The 16,775-nt window shown below is 43.7% G+C and overlaps 1 protein-coding gene across 1 annotated transcript in view; it reads left to right on the top strand.

Moving 5' to 3' along the window:
* Nucleotides 1-16,775, top strand: part of grin2cb (glutamate receptor, ionotropic, N-methyl D-aspartate 2Cb) — a gene marked incomplete at both ends in the record, with an annotated part of 353,829 nt that overhangs the window by 290,468 nt on the left and 46,586 nt on the right. Inside the window, 2 exons of the mRNA XM_083635815.1 lie at nt 7,580-7,891; nt 9,223-9,321. Coding sequence (XP_083491941.1) covers nt 7,580-7,891; nt 9,223-9,321 — 411 coding nt within the window. The remainder of the gene's footprint in view (nt 1-7,579; nt 7,892-9,222; nt 9,322-16,775) is intronic.

Genomic DNA, 16,775 nt, shown 5'->3' with positions numbered 1-16,775 from the left:
GGGTATGGTACATTACAGAGGACAGGCTTGAGCAGTATATTAGCTGAACATTTGGTCCAGCAGATTTTCTCATGATGTACATAATTGTTCATTTTGGATTCGGAACATTTTCCTGAATACAATAATGAATTGCTTGGAATGAATTGCTTGGACAAGTAATTTTTCCCCTCTCCTTTTTGCCTAATGAAGGTGCATTAGTTGGGATGGAAACCAGCTGATAGAGACAGGAGTTTAATTTAATGCTTTTCCACGACCGGTGCAACTTGGGCAACTCAAGATCTCAACATCACCTATTCTATGTATTTAAGTGATATCATCAGTGAATGATGTCATATTAGATGATGTCACTCGAGCATGATGTCATAATAATGTCTTATGTCTATGACATTATGGCTGTCACAATGTCATAATGTTTATGACTGTATCTATAACATTATGACTGGGTGGGTATGACATCATCAGTCAGTGTGGGTATGTCATCATCAGTCACCACTGGCCACCATGACATCATCAGTGATGTCACAATGTTTATGAGATCACTGATGATGCCACAATTTATATGATGTCAGGATGGTGAATGTTGATTGTGTTCGTGTGGGTCATCGGAATCCGCCATATTATATGTAATAAGATAATTTCAGAGTAAGGTTTCTATAAACTGGAGTAGGCTGTGTGTGAACTATCTTCATAATTATGGCAGTGTTTTGGAAGAAGATGAATAGGCTACAGACTTTTTATTCAAATAATCTGATCAAGCATGATCTTATGTTTAAGTGTCATATCATCATGTCTATAATTGCATTAACGTTGCAGTTATGATGCAAACAGGTATGATTCGCTATCAACTTCATATACAGTGTACACACAAGTACAACTATTATGTAGACCATACGTTCACGCACGTATAGTCGTTTGTGTCAGTTTAGGGGTCCTTGACGTGAAAAAGATTGAGAACCACTGCTTTAGAGTGCTGAAGGTACCTGCAGCACTAATGGAGGAGATAGCTAGCTGGATGGAGGAAGGGTGGCTAGCTGTGTGGACTAGCAGATCTTGTAGCGTTTACACAGATTTTGTTCTTTTCATGCCTTTGCTCCACTCTTTTACCAGTACGACCCACTTTCAATTTCTTTACCATGGCGATCAGTAACAGCTGTATGGTACATTTTCATTGATGGTAATTCAGAGCAGGGTTGGGGGGGGGGTCAATTAATGAATGAACCCAATTCCAATTCAAAATGGAATTTGAACACACACACACACACACACACACACACACACACACACACACACAGGCATACAAACCAAGTGATTTCATCCGCCATTTTATTTTACATAGACATACATACTCAAACAGCTCTGCTAAGTAAGATAATGGAGCGATTGTGATGTCATCAGTGATGTGACTCGAGCAATTGTGATGTCAATGTCTCGATGTCAATGTGATGTCAACCGAGCGATTGTGATGTCAACAGTGAGTGATGTCATGAGGGATGTCATAATGTGATGTCATACTGTCCAATACTACTTCTTCTGTGGTGTTTTATGGCAGTTGGCCTCCTTTATGTTGCATTACCCCCTCCTTCTGGATTCATCCATCCACTGTTTCCCTACATCTCTGCTCTCTCACTGTCCAATACACACTTCAGTCCCTTCATACGCATACACACACATCGTCGGTGTGGTGCAGTGACAGAGCTGAAGGAATGGCTGCTCGAGCAGGGCATAACGACAGGCAGCTCCACGATGCCGCCGACGCAGGAGACCTGGACAAACTGAGGATCCTGCTGCAGGAAGGCCGCTTCAGAAGGCGGATCAATGAGAGGAGATTTGGAAGGGGCACCCCTCTGTGGCGTGCAGCCAGGCGGGGTCACGCTGCCTGTGTGGCCTACCTGATCACCCAGGGAGCCCAGGTAGACCTAGCCACGCCTCTCAACAGGGCCGTGTTCCACGGTCACCTGGACTGTGTCCGGATCCTCCTGGAAGCCGGGGCCGACCCCAACGGAAGTGTTCACTGCTCATACACCCCAGTCTACTGGGCTGCCTGGGCGGGTTGGCTGGACATACTGCAGGAACTCATCAGGTTCCGTGCCGCTGTTCCTGTTGACATGGCCAGCGTTCACACCCTCAGGATGTCTCCTCTCTACATCAGTGCTGTCCGCCACCACCTAGGCTGCTTCCGCCTGCTGCTCCACGCTGGTGTTCTGACCGGTGATGTGGCTTCTCACCTGCTGGAGGTGGTGCTGGGGTTCAGGTGCAACATGACCGTTGTCCAGCTGCTCCTTGACCACGGCGCCGACCCGGCCCTGGTGACCTGGGAGCAGACACAGCTGGAGGTAAGGGCGCATCCCGTGGCACTCAGGGTCTTTCTGGAGGCCAAGAGATGTCCTCGCAGTCTGGCCCACGTGTGTCGGATCCGGATCCGCCAAGTGCTGGGCACACATCGCCTGAACCAAGTTCACTCTCTACCACTAACACAAGTGATGAAGGACTTTGTGCTCTACCAAGACTGACTTGAAGTTCATGGTATTTGTGGCTTTATTTAACAAAGACTGCACGGCAAACCTGGGATACTTATAACAAGGCTTCCGATGTTTTCAGTAAACTCAACCAGTATCTACCAACAATAGATGGCAACATGAAGACCTTGGAAAACTTTGTGGTCATGATGTATGTGACAGGTCCAGTACAGCTGATGCTGTTGATAATGCAAGGCTGGACGTTTGCTCGGAAGCAGAGGCCACACGAAGCCATCCCTCCTACTCAAGCTGCTCTACTCCTGCATGTAAAGCGTGCTGCCTACCAGGCTGGATGGGCTCAATTATATACTTTGTCAACCAGAAGCACAAAGTCCTTCTGACTGGGGAAGAAAGAAAGAAGAAGTGATATGTGGCAGATCTTGTGGACTGATCTTCCCCCTATTGCAGAGAGTTGCTAACAACTGACTAAGTGTGGACACAGATGTGAATGCTGTGGAAGGTGCAAATGCTACAGCTTTGGTCTTGCTTGCACAGCACTGTGTAGCTACAGATGCATCATGCAGGTGTGAAGATTACACTCTGTTTCAACCCAGAGCATAATGTTAGTTGATTGTACATGCACATTTTCTATAACATAACTGTTGATCCTCGAACGGTCAGAGTATTAAGGTTACAGATGTCTTCAATGCATTGTATGTCATTTGTAATAAAAGTGTTACTTGCTAACATAATGTTGTTTATGCATATTTTTCCACATTACTTTAAACAAAAATGTTCAGACTAAATGGCTGAAGGGGATATAAAAAGGATTTCTGATGTATAATTTTCAATATTCTATAGTTAAAAACCTGTCATTTGACACCAGAATCATCAGACAGTGACATTATATGGTAAAAATGGCTGAAATGGCAGCCATCTTTTTAAAAAGAGTGTCATTTTGAAATTTACGTGGAATAAATCTGGCTTCTCTGTGGTCATAAATGTATGGTTTGATAGCAATATCATTCATATTGGACAATTCTACACAAAATTGTCCCTGAAATAGTATTTCCGGGGTGTAAATGGCAGCTCTTATAGAAGAGACAGTCTGGCTTGAGAGACTAACAGGAAATGTAAACCGGAAGTTCTTATTGTGTGTACACTTCCTGTGACTCATAAACCTAGTCTGACTCCTATGTGAGTCAAACTAGGTTTGATCAGGTGAGTCAGACTAGTTTGAGCAGGTAAAACAGCCGGCGATTTGAACAGGAAGTCGTGACACAATGAGTCAAGTGGGCGGGGCTACATACGGTGAATAGGTTTTTATCAAAATAACAATCCCCGCTGTTGGTGCTTCTTTCCACTTGTGAACGATTTTACATTAGAAGTTAATTTAATCTGCTCCACTATTTCTATCTCTTCCTCCATTTCTACATCTTCTAGTCTTTCGTACACTTCTGTTTCTCATCACTAACTTCTCCATCTTTGTGTTTTCAGCCATATTATTGCTCTTTGAACATTACGTTTGCTGTTCCTGACCACTGCTTGTGACTGCTTAAAGGTCTTTTCAGACCAAAAGCGAATAATCCGTCAGAATAAATAAATGTTTTTTTGTTGTTGTTTTTTGGCCGTGTGATATTCGCTTTTGGTCTAAAAAGGCCTTAACTCAGTCTAGAAGTCGGCAAATCAGCCATCATACCTTTAACCTGCTGCTTTTCCTGTATTACGGTAATATTGCAGCAGTCACTACACGCTTTGCCAAATCCTGTGAATTTTAATCCTTAACATGTCTAGTAAAATTTTATAGGGGCATATGGTAAACATATGGTTATCAATCCTGGTCCGCGGGAGCCAGAGTCCTGCTGGTTTTCTATTTGACCTAGTAGTTGATTACATTCGCCAGGTGTCCCAAGTCTCATTCAGGCCCTGCCTGATGATTACACCAGGTGAATGTCATTAATTAACTACCCGGTAGAGTAGAAAATGAGCAGTGGATTTTTTCCTTGTTCTTTCTGGTGGCTGAAAAGTGAGCGGTATGTGAACTCCAAAAACATTATCTCCAGAAGTGCATTAAGACTTCTACCTTCTACATGCTTCAGGTGAACACATACTGTAAACCTGTGAACAAAACAAGGATGGGAACGAAATATACTGAAAGCTATACATGCAGTGTTGTTTGGTTGCCATCTCCACAGCAGCTTGACTTTCAAATTGTGTCTAGTGACTCTGGTCTGATAAGCATCCTGCACATAGCCACACATTTGCAGCTCACACAGTTGATAAATCCACCCCAGAATATCCTTCTATTCAGATCCATGGCCTTTCATCACCTTGACCTTTAGGGTACCAGCAAGGTCTTCTTCTTCTTCTTCTTGGCATCCTTTATGTTGCATTACCGCCTCCTTCTAGATTTATCCATCCACTGTTTCCCTACATTCTCTCAATCCTCCCGATCTCCCCAGCAAGGCCCTCTATTTCCCATTATTAATCCAACATGGCAACTCCCAGCATGTCATGTCAGTGATATGATAATAGATATGAGGGCCAAAGAGCAAATGTATGAAACATCACTGCGCAGAGATGACATTGCTCAATATTGATCTGATCTATAATCCAGTATAAGCTTTCATCACAGGACGCCGAGCATTTCCTTCTGACAACATGAGCAAACAAACATCAACCTTTTACATGAAGAGTTGGAAAACAACAATTGAAATCTGAAATAATGATACGTGAACGTTTGAAAAACCATTTGATTTGAAGGAATCAGAGACCCTCTAAGAGGCACAACCAAACATCATACACATAATGTATCATACGGAATATACACAAATAATACATGCAAAACATAATCCGCTATGCTATTTAACCTTCTCCCTGCATGTACCTGTCTGTCATGCCTCCCTCATATCTGACCCTGTATTGACGGAGTGTTGATCTGTCATCAAACATGTATGTAATAACAGGGATGAATTGTCTTCCATGGGTTCATGTTGTTCTTGTCGTAGGCACTAAAAGCCTGGGAGCTTAAAACCTTATTACTGTGAGATGAATGATTGATATGCAAGGAGCATGAACAGGGAGACAGGGTGGGACGCATTCAAGCCAGCGTTGCTTTGAACGTCGCTTTGATCCAAAGCTAGGAGGTGCTGTTAATTATCAAGATGTCTCTGATGACCACAGAGATGGAGATCAACCAACCCACTAGGAAGCGCATATCAACTAAGTGTGTGTGTGTGTGTGTGTGTGTGTGTGTGTGTGTGTGTGTGTGTGTGTGTGTGTGTGTGTGTGTGTGTGTGTGTGCCGTGCTGTGCGTGTGCAGAGCATGTTTTGCCATAAGACCACCTCTCCTTATGAAAGGTTCAAAGGTATTATTGATTAAATGCTCACAAAAACAAGGGGGGGGGGGGCGAAATCTTCAAATGCTGTTTTGATCCCAAAGCAATGGCATATTTGTTTCTTGGTGGGTGTGTGTGTGTGTGTGTGTGTGTGTGTGTGTGTGTGTGTGTGTGTGTGTGTGTGTGTGTGTGTGTGTGTGTGTGTGTGTGTGTGTGTGTGTGTTTACATATTTTATATAGATAGGCCACTTATTTGCATGTAAATTCTGCTTTGATTCAGTTAGCAATTGTGAGTGAGAATATAGCAAACTCAACTCAGTTCACCTCAACATATATTGTCGCTGTCAGGTAAAAATCTCTGAGTCCAAAATATCAAATCAATGCATTTTTGACATAAATCCAATGGGCTTCATGAGCCCATGAAGGCAGGGAACCTTCTCAACCCATAGAAGAACCTGCTATCCTTCAATTAAAATTAAACATAAACTAGACTAAACATAAACACCTGTTTCGTGACTGCATCTGGGACTGACGCTGTGACAAAATCTGTCCATAGACAGACATATACTCAAAACCGCTTCTGTGGTAGTTCCCACTGCTATAGGTGTCTCCAGGACCACATTGCCATGATGACACAGACTCATAAGGCCAAAACAATACCAGGCCCGCTGTCGCGCCTGGTCAAAATCATCACAATTGGGTCAGTGCAAACCACCAGTGGAGTAGATGATGGTACACGAATGCTGGGAGCCCTGTCTGTCAATGGCATCATTGTTTTTGGAATTGGATGTCTCCAATCTCCATCAATTATGAAAGTCAATTACTATGTTGTGTTGAGTTTGTGAATTTGATTAGACAACTTGACAGGCAACATGGGGGCAGCTGCATGGAGGCTGACCCAGCCTGCAGGGTTAAACCAACATTCAAACAGCCCAGGACAATGATCCAGCAGGCTTAAACCAGCATTTGATGGAGGAGGGGGGGATATCGTGATTTTAGCAGCAATTGGTGCTCTTCTGTGGAGAGCCTGCTGACATCACGTCAGTAACCCAATGATGAGGGTCGAGGACCTGGGTTACAGTTTTTTGGCTAGCACTCTGTGTGTGTGTGTGTGTGTGCACGTGTGCGTGTTTGCACGCGTTTGTGTGTGTGTGCACGTGTGCGTGTGTGTGTGTGTCTGTGCACGTGTTTGTGTGTGTGTGTGTTTACGTGTGCGTGTGTGTGCACGTGTGCGTGTGTGCGCTTGTGTCTGTGCATTTTGCCGAAACAGTGGTCAGAGATGTAGAGGTGATTACAGTCATGACACCGGGGGCTTATGGAGGATTACATACACACACACACACACACACACACACACACACACACACACTCATATTATATGCACATGCGCACACATCACGCGTGTGTACACACACACACACACACACACACACACACACACACACACACACACACACACACACACACACACAGTTTCCCTCATGAGACAAGATTCTAAAGCAGGGCTAATACTGTCATACAACAGGGTCAGAGGGAGAGACAGAGACAGAGAGACAGAAAAACAAAGAGAGAGAGAGAGAGAGAGAGAGAGAGATGAAATAAGGACCGGATTATGGAGCATTATGTCAAAAATATAATAGTAAAGCTGCTCTTCTCTTACCTTCCATTCTTCCCTCCCTCTCCCCCTCTCTCCGTCTGTCTCTCTCTTGCTCCCTCTCTTTCTTTACCCCCTCCCTCCCTCTCTCCAGGCAGTAGGGTGCCAACATGGCCATTCCTCGGGGACAGCCTGCTCTCCTCCTCTTCCCCCTCCTCCTCCTCTCCTCCTGCCCGCCCCCTCTGGGGGCGCGGCCGCTCGTCGTCCACCCGTCCATCAACGTGGCGGTGGTGTTCAGCGGCTCCAGCTACCAGAGCGAGGTCCGAGGTCGCCTCAGCGGGGAGAACTTCGCCGACCTGCCCGTGGTGGTCAACCCCGTCACCGTGCTGGTCAACGACACCAACCCCCGCGACCTGCTCACACGCCTCTGCGACACCATGGCCACCGAGAGGCTGCATGGCGTGGTGTTTGAGGATGACGTGGGCTCGGGTGCTGGTGCTCAGGTGAGAATGCAGGAGAAACAATTTGGTTTTGCAGATAAAACGTAAACTTTCCGGAGCCATGCTTTTCAATTACCCAAAATCTGTGTTTCTTAAAGCTGCACCAGGCAACATTTCTGTGGAAAAATAAAGCCATCTTATCAGCTCACCAAAGTGAGACTCTAAATGTGCCCTATTTGCCTAAGCATGACGAATGAAAACTTAGGAGCAAAATAGAAAACCTAAACCTAAACGGCAACACTCCACCCAGAGAAAGCTGGACTCATCAATGATGGATGAACTTCTTCACTGCTTCCACCCAAAATGGCAAAATGAGGCGATAATGCCATAAAGAAGAGTTCAAAGTAATAATTATATAAATATATTATTTATATTATTTGTTAATGCGGAGTCCCACGGAATTAATGCTGTTATGGTTTGACAAGCCTGGCTCCCAGACCATGACTCAGTTTTCCAGTTTCACCATGGCAATCATTAAAGTTTCATCTAAAGTAAATTATTATAACTATAGGTTCTTCCCACATCAACAAAGCAACAACAACAACAACAACCAATCTTAACAAAACAAGACAAAACCAGAAAATAAAACGGTAACATACATTAAACTTACATATCCAAAGGACAAACAAACTCAGCTCAACATCAGTAACTTCTAGGGATGCACAATGATAACGGCACGCCATCGGCATCAGCCAATTAAAGGATGGCTTTATCGATTATCAACCTACTTTGTATCATTATAATCTCGGTAATATAAGCACATGGGCAGTGTTTACCTTCTCTATTATGTTTTCCTCAGAGAAAAATCCTCCCTTTCTCTGCCTGCAGAAACTCTGCCCCCGCCAGCTGCAAGTCAAAGTCTAAGACTCTCAATGTGATTCTCGGTGGATGTGCGTATACTTACAAAATAAAAATAAACAATAACAGCCACCCTCGGAGCAGATTCCGCGCATCATGCAGAACTTCCGTTGTGACCCGTTGTGACGCAAAGCGCGTCACAATGGAGCATTTAGCCAGAGGAGGAAATGGGGGATCTCCATGAGGAAAACTGAGAGAGAAGGTAAACACTGCCCATGTGCTTTATAATACCGAGATTATAATGATACAAAGTGGGTTGATAATCGATAAAGCCATCCTTTAAGGCTTCAAGATGAAACTTTAGGTTCTGACTAACTTTTCAACTTGATCAAAATTGTCTCCCTTCTCGACCCATTTTAGTTTTGTTAATAAAAAATCATACTATCAAATTGACATGATTAATGCTGTTGCAGTATTGTGCAGTATTCTCGCCACTTTGTGTAAACAAATGGGGAATCTGTCTGTTGTTTCCTCAGGTGGCAGAAGTGGCTCAGATTCTGGACTTCCTCTCCACTCAGACAGCTCTGCCCATCGTGGGCATCAATGGCGGCTCTGCAGTGGTCATACCACACAAGGTATGTGTAGCCTGCAAACTCCAATCGCCATCTGGATCTTTTGACCCATAACTACACTGGAGTCAACAATTAATGACCTCAATGACCCATGTACTTCCTGGCAAACAGAGACTATTTCATGGTGATCTCATGCTGCGCCGCTAGTAGCTGTACATTTAAAATCTCAAACAATAAAACATCACACATTGTGTCCCCCCCATGAAATAGAACTCTGTCTTTCTCCCTGACTCATATTCCATTGGATTTTAGACTTTTGATTCAAAAGTTTTGAATGATCCCTCACTGCGTTATGTCCCGCCCCAACATCCTGTTTCAACAAGAAATACATCAAATGAATTGATGTAAGGATGCCATTTCATGGGGTCTTTAAGACAGAACCCACAAATTAAAATTTAAACCCTGACAGCAACAGCCCTGTCATTCAGAATGGTAAATTGACTGCATTTACTTAGTGCTTTTCTAGTCTAGGGACCAGTCAAAGCGCTTTACAACACGTGCCTACATTCACCCATTCACACACACTGATTAGTGGATCTCTTCCATCCTGAGCCACAGCCGCCCCCAGCATAAAACTTCAACACAAAACTATTTAAGTAGGTCAGAGTTGTGAAATCTACTCTGGCAAGCAACGCGCACTGCATGCAAATATTTGGATATGAGCAATAGAGATGGGTGACTGACTGCAGCCATCAACCATTACATTACATTACATTACATTACGTCATTTGGCAGACGCTTTTATCCAAAGCGACTTACAGTAACACACTTTTTGTCAGCAATAGAGCAATCAACTATGGAGCACAGTCTATGACAACTACAAATCCTGAAGGAACAGTGGTACGAGTTTTAGTTTAGGTTTTTTTTTTTTTTTTTTTTTTTCAACCCTCATCAACTTCTGTAATCCCTGTCTGGGAAAGTCTTCTGTAATCCCTGTCTGGGAAAGTCTTCTGTAATCCCTGTCTGGGAAAGTCTTCTGTAATCCCTGTCTGGGAAAGTCTTCTGTAATCCCTGTCTGGGAAAGTCTGAGCTGATCTGCTTGTCTGGGAAAGTCTGAGCTGATCTGCTTCTCTGGGAAAGTCTGAGCTGATCTGCTTGTCTGGGAAAGTCTGAGCTGATCTGCTTGGGGAAACTTTGCACGGAAAGACAAATGCTACCGGCAATCTGAGGCTCAATCAATCATCTCGAGGCGCGTGCAGGCTTCCCCACCTATGATTTAGCTTGTATATCATTGAGGAATGATTCAAGATTCAAGATTTATTGGCCATGTCAACAGAGCTGATTGGGATTTGTCTTATTGAGCACACATACATAGACAAGCACATAAAACCATGCATTCACACAATACAAAACAAACATTGGAAAGAGCATGACAAAAAAAGAAGCAACCAAGGCATTCTTGTGATGAAAAAGTTAAAAAGCCTTTATTGTATTATATGGCTAATGCATAAGAGCAACAATTGAAAAGGCACCAACGCATTGTGGCACACAGGCCTTCATCAGGGTGACTAACCAGAATTGTGATACAGCAAAGACATATATAAGGTGTGGCAGGAAATGACAACATGGTTCATTACCATAATGGATTGAGCAGAGAGGAAGATGGGTCCATTACCATATAAGGAGTGAACAGAAAACTCCAGCAATGACATCATAGGATTCAAAATGGAGGAGGAAAATGGATGAAGCAAAACACCCCCTGTACAACCAGTATGGCCTCTATCACACATTTGGATAATAATATTACAGAAGCAAACAGAATAAAAGTTAAAAACAGCAAACATGAGCTCATGTAACCACCAAGGAAGAAACTAAACTAAACGGTTTACAAGAATGGAGAATAATCCATGTCCTCATTGAGGCCTGGATACACCATGGCTTTGAGTTGGAAAATCCAAAAGGTTTTGCGTTGTAAGAGGCGTTTGAGACAATCCGCTCCCCTCTGAGAACGGGCATTCAGTGAGTTGGGGTTGCCATGAACAGCGTGTTTGTAATGTTTAGCCATTGGGTATTTATTAGGGGTGTCACGATACACTCAGTTCACGATACGATACGTATCACGATACTGGGTTCACGATAACGATACGATACGATACGATTTTAACAATATTTTTTTAAACTTGAATAATGACAATATATGACTGGAAAAGTAGTATTTTATTTGAAATGCACAAATACAAAACATGCTGTTGTGGGAAATTGTTATTACAATAACAACTAGAAAAAACATGAGATTGGAGATAAGGCTTATCTTGAAATAGAATGAGTTACACCGTCACTTAGATTTACTTTGAACTAAAAGGTTTCTCAGCAGTATAAATTCTCATTATGCATCTTCAGTTTTTCTTCAAACTCAAACAACAAGACTTTTCTTAGTCTATTTTTTATGCATCTTCAGTTTTTCCTGTCAAGTAAACAGTTTTGCCAGAAACTCAATTGAATGGTTTCTCTCCTGTATAACTTCTCATGTGTCTCTTCAGAGACTTGTTCAACTGAACTACTTTCCACACATTGAACTTCAACAAACAAGTACGTTTCTTTGTCTACTTTTGGAAAAAAAAAAAAAAAAAAATTTTTTTTTTTTTTTTTTTTTTTCACGATATGAGATTTCATCTCAACGATACATATCGTGACGTTTTACTATCGCGAAATTTCGTGGGACGATATATTGTGACACCCCTAGTATTTATCATTGGAGGTCCTGATGGTAAACATGCTCAGAAACCCTGTCCCTCAGTCTGCGTTTGGTTCGACCCACATAGAAGCAACCACATTCACACTCCAACCTGTAAACAACTATGTTTAATTGCAATTTACAAAAGGACGAATATAATTCATTCTGGGGCCCCTTGTGTCTTTGAAATTATTAGATTTCACAATGTGATGGCAAAAGTTACTGGAAGGTTATTGGAAAGAGCCTGATTTGACAATACTGCATCATAATACATTACTGCAACGCTGTAAACACCATAGGGGGGTAGGGGGTGTGGTAGCAGCAACACTATGTAGTGTTTAAAGTGCAATGTAGGCCCCCTGCTATGCTACAAGTGCATTGACTAAATTGTACAGTTAGTGTGTAAGATTAAGGGTGTTTAGAAGGCGGACAGCTTCAGGGTATGTGCTGTTCTGAAACCTGGATGTTCTGGTCTTAACACTTCTGAATCTTGTCTGAGAGGGCAGGAGGTTAAAGAGGTTGTTTGCTGGGTGGGACGGGTCCCTTAACATTTTCAGGGCCTTCTTTTCAAGCCTAGCCTTGTATAGTTCTGCCAGGGGTGGGAGATTGCATCCGATGATTTTGGATGCGCTGTGCACCTCTCCATCTAACTGTCTCCTGTCCTCAGCTGACACGTTTCCAAGGAATGGAGACGGAGAGTGCTGTTAGTTAGATTGTTATCAGGTGATTGATGCTATCAGGCAGACTCTTTTTCTACACTTTTGAGTTGTGAGTGGTTCCTCCATCCCTTCCTTTACTCACTACACTGCCATCATTAACACCTTGTATTTATAGAGCACAAGGTGACTGACTCTGAATTTCTCTTTCTCTCTCTCACACATGCAAATATGTGCACCCTCACAGACGAATGCACACGCTCTCTCGCTCGCACGCACACCCACACACACCCAAATGGGCATGTTCCCACACCTAGCCAGGCACGAGAAGCTTCCAAAGCCGGCTGAAGAGTGTCGCCGGGTGTTTGCGAGAGACAGATCACACCCCCAGGCTGGATTTGTAAAATCATAGCGCCTGTTGATCGGAGGTATCTGTGGATGGATGGCACGTCATGAGAGTTATTAAACAGAAGATGTAAAATCAGAGCGCCTGTTGGTCGGAGGTATCTGTGGATGGATGGCACGTCATGAGAGTTATTAAACAGAAGATGCAGGGGAGTGATGGATTTGCAGTATTGTGATGGGAGGGTGAGCAGAGAGAAAGAGAGAGATGCTTAGTTGAAGCTTGGCTGACAGCAGCCTGAAGGCAGTGTTTGACTTCCCACAGATAAGTCTCCTGTCCCTCCTTTTTCACAAGAGAAATCCTCTTTCTGTTCTCCCTCCCTGTCTCTCTCCACTCCACTCTTTTCCTGTCCTTTTCCATTTTCTCATCCGTTATTATAACACCACATATTCGGGTGAGTCAGTCAGTCAGTCACTCAGTCAGTCAGTCAGTCAGTCTGAACACTTGGTGAGGTGTCCGCGTTATCGCAAATTCCTGTGAGTTGGTACATCGCAGAGACATCAGATTTGACCCAATGTGCACAGAGTTCATTTTACTAATGCAAGATTGGCAAAGATCTATCCAAACACTGACCCGTCATGCCCTCGATGAAGAGGCCAGCCAGCAGACCTAATGCACATGTTCAAGCAACGCACTCCTCCATCCTTTTCTTACTGGGTCAGAGCACGTATTTCTAAAAGCCAGAAAAAATTTGATATACAATCAAAGGCTCTTTTCAAACCTTTGAAAATGTATGATTCTCTGCAGGAACCTCTAGGTGATGAGTACGTTTAGGGTAGGGTACACACAACTCTTCCATAACTCCTGATCTATATGATTATTAATTGTCTTAATAGAACTGTCTTTCCTTCGTCCACATGTACACTGGAACCTGCAATCCTATGGGTGGGTGGGTGGGGTGCTAGGGATGGCAATGGTGAGTCTAATTTGTCAACTTATTTGATGTTTAGTGCTTCTTTGTACCTGAAAGACGAATAGGTGAAGTAAATATATAAAATATATATGCTTTGTACTCTGTTCCCCAAGTGGGATGAAAATCAATAAAAATATTTACAAAAAAAAAGATAAAAAAAGACCCAATGATAGATATTGGTAACCAACTAGCTCCAGAAATATTTACCTAATTGGCCTGATGGGGGTGCTATAGTTAAAGGTTCTCTCAGACTTTGAAAGGCCATAACTTCCACACCGTAAGTCTGATTTTCACAGAACTTATTTACACGTGTTCAGCTGATCTTGCTACAAATTTGCCTCAATGACCCTCAAGGGCTACCTGGAAAGTTTTTGAGATATTTTGAAAGTTTTGAAAAACAAATGTTTAACATCTCCACATTTGACCAATCACCACCAAAATTGTTTGTATGTATCATTGACAGACCTATTACAATTTGTTAAAAGGTTGTTGATATCTACTGTCATTCAAAGAAGGCAAAATTTGAAGACAATTTTTTGTGAGAGGGCATGGCCTGTCAGCTAAATTGCCATAACTTCACAACTGATTATCCAATCATCACAAAACTTTGTGAAGATCTTCAGATATCATCAATGACCATGTCTGCATAGTTGTTTATGATTGAACAGGAGGAGGCACTACAAATGCCAAAAAACTGTACGATGAAGTTTTGCCCTATGGTGTAATAACCATGTAACAGCCGGAGCAGTAATGTGACATCTACTTTTTACATTTTGGCGATATAGGCCTGTACTTGTTCTTCACCTCACTCTCATCTACCAGCTTCTCCTCTCTCTCTCTCTCTCTCTCTCTCTCTCCACTTTCCACGTTGAGACCTTTTCTTCTGAACATTGCCAATGCCATCCCTCCTCTCCATATTTCCCTCGCTGTCTCTTTCCCTGCTCTTTTACCATCTTCCCCTCTTGTCACCTTATATACTCTTTGACACATTTGAATTTAGTTTATTAGCCCTGTTTTGTGCTGGCTGAATCCATTATGGTAGTAGCTAGGAGGGAGAGGGCCTGCGCTCCTCTCTCCATGGCCCAGTGTGCTCTCTGTCTGAGCCCCAGGACCCCATTAAACTGTTAATTAGACCCTTCAGGAGGGCAATGCTCCCCGCAAGACTTATCACTCAACTAACTCTAACCAGTCACAATTTCACATTCTCCCTCACTCTCCATCTTCCTCTTCCTTTCGCAACCTCGCTCTCCCCTATGCCTTCCCACCGCACCTTAAGATGGCACGGAGGGGTTCGTACTTACATCACATGTGCTTTTGAGACTCCTCCCACGCGATAGATACTCCCACTGCGGAACTTTCAAGCGTCTCTGACTATCCAAAAATAGCTGTAGAAAACAATGTCAGCCATCCACAATCTCTGGTTCGCAATTGATGAACCTGATCACGGCTGTTTTTTTTAACCTCTCTGCTTGACAGAGGCGAGAGGCGATGAGCCTTCACAAAGACGGACATGCAGATGGGATGTTATCTATCTCTCCCAGCGGCCGTTTGCCTGACAAACCCAAAGTGTCGAGTGGCAGTTCTCTATATAGTACAAAGAGTAAAGCACTCTCCTCTGATGTCTGCCTGTCGAACGGCTCATTCAGCAGCCCTCCAGCTCCTCTCGCTCCCTCCCCCCTCAATCCCCTTCTCTCTCTCTACTGTAGATGCCTTTGTTGTCAGAATTTTCAGAAGAAAGACAGCTTGTCAGAGGTCTCTGGCACAATGGGGCAGGTGGATTGGACTGGAGAAAAACATGTGTGCATGCTTCTATTAGGGGATAAAAGCCATAGTAAAAGCACCTCAATCGTGCTTGATTATCAATAGCCTGATGATGGTGAGTAGTACCTTTATCAATAGCCTGATGCTGGTGAGTATCTTTGATGGCAGGTTTAAAAAGAAGCAGCTACCGCCCGGGCCGCCTATTTACGGTTCCTGTCTCAGTGATCTCTGCATGGCACAACAACAAGGAAGGAGGGAACGAGACAAAGATCAAAAGAGTGAAGGGAGGAGAGGAAGCGTGTCTTTTGTCAGATGGGACATATATCAGGCAAATGAGAAAAGGAGGAAATGAGAGAGCGAGGGGGAAGGAGGAGCGGCTGAGAAAGGCAGAAAAAACTGTCAATAGACCTGCGGGAATAAGAGCAAAATATCACAACGCGTCTCTCTGAGGAGTTGGAAATCAGAGGTTGAGCATGCTTTGTGCGTTTGTGTGTGTGTGTGTGTGTGTGTGTGTGAGTGTGTGTGTGTGTGTGTGTGTGTGTGTGTGTGTGTGTGTGTGTATGTGTGTGTGTGTGCGTGCGTGCGTGCATGTGTGTGTGCGTGTACGTCTGTGTGTGTGTGTGTGTGTGCGCGCGCTCGCTTGGCTGGTTGGCTATGACTCATTGCAGTGTGCTGAGTGATCATTAGAGGGTGCTGCTTCCAGATGTCAAGCCATGGGACTGGTAAAGCAGGAGACAACAGGGAGGAACAGAGCCCAAGAGACTACAACAAACGCTAAAAGGAAGGCGCGTGCGTGCGTGTGTGTGTGTGTGTGTGTGTGTGTGTGTGTGTGTGTCTGTGTGTGCATGCGCACGTGTGTGTGTGCATGTGCACGTGTGTGTGTGCGTGTGTGGGGGGGTGTGAAGACCCCTTTCCCAGGAGAATAGATCAGCAGCATCCGCTGTTCCAGAAGGTCTCAGCTGAAATAAATGATTAGAAAATGTGAAACTTCAGTGACAACAGAACTGTGGAGTTTATTTGGTAATATTCTACTGTCTGACAGATGAGTAT

This window comes from Poromitra crassiceps (genome assembly GCF_964638095.1).
Source record: "Poromitra crassiceps genome assembly, chromosome: 4".
NCBI classification, from domain to species: domain Eukaryota; kingdom Metazoa; phylum Chordata; class Actinopteri; order Beryciformes; family Melamphaidae; genus Poromitra; species Poromitra crassiceps.
This window is presented reverse-complemented; position numbering and strand designations above follow the sequence as displayed.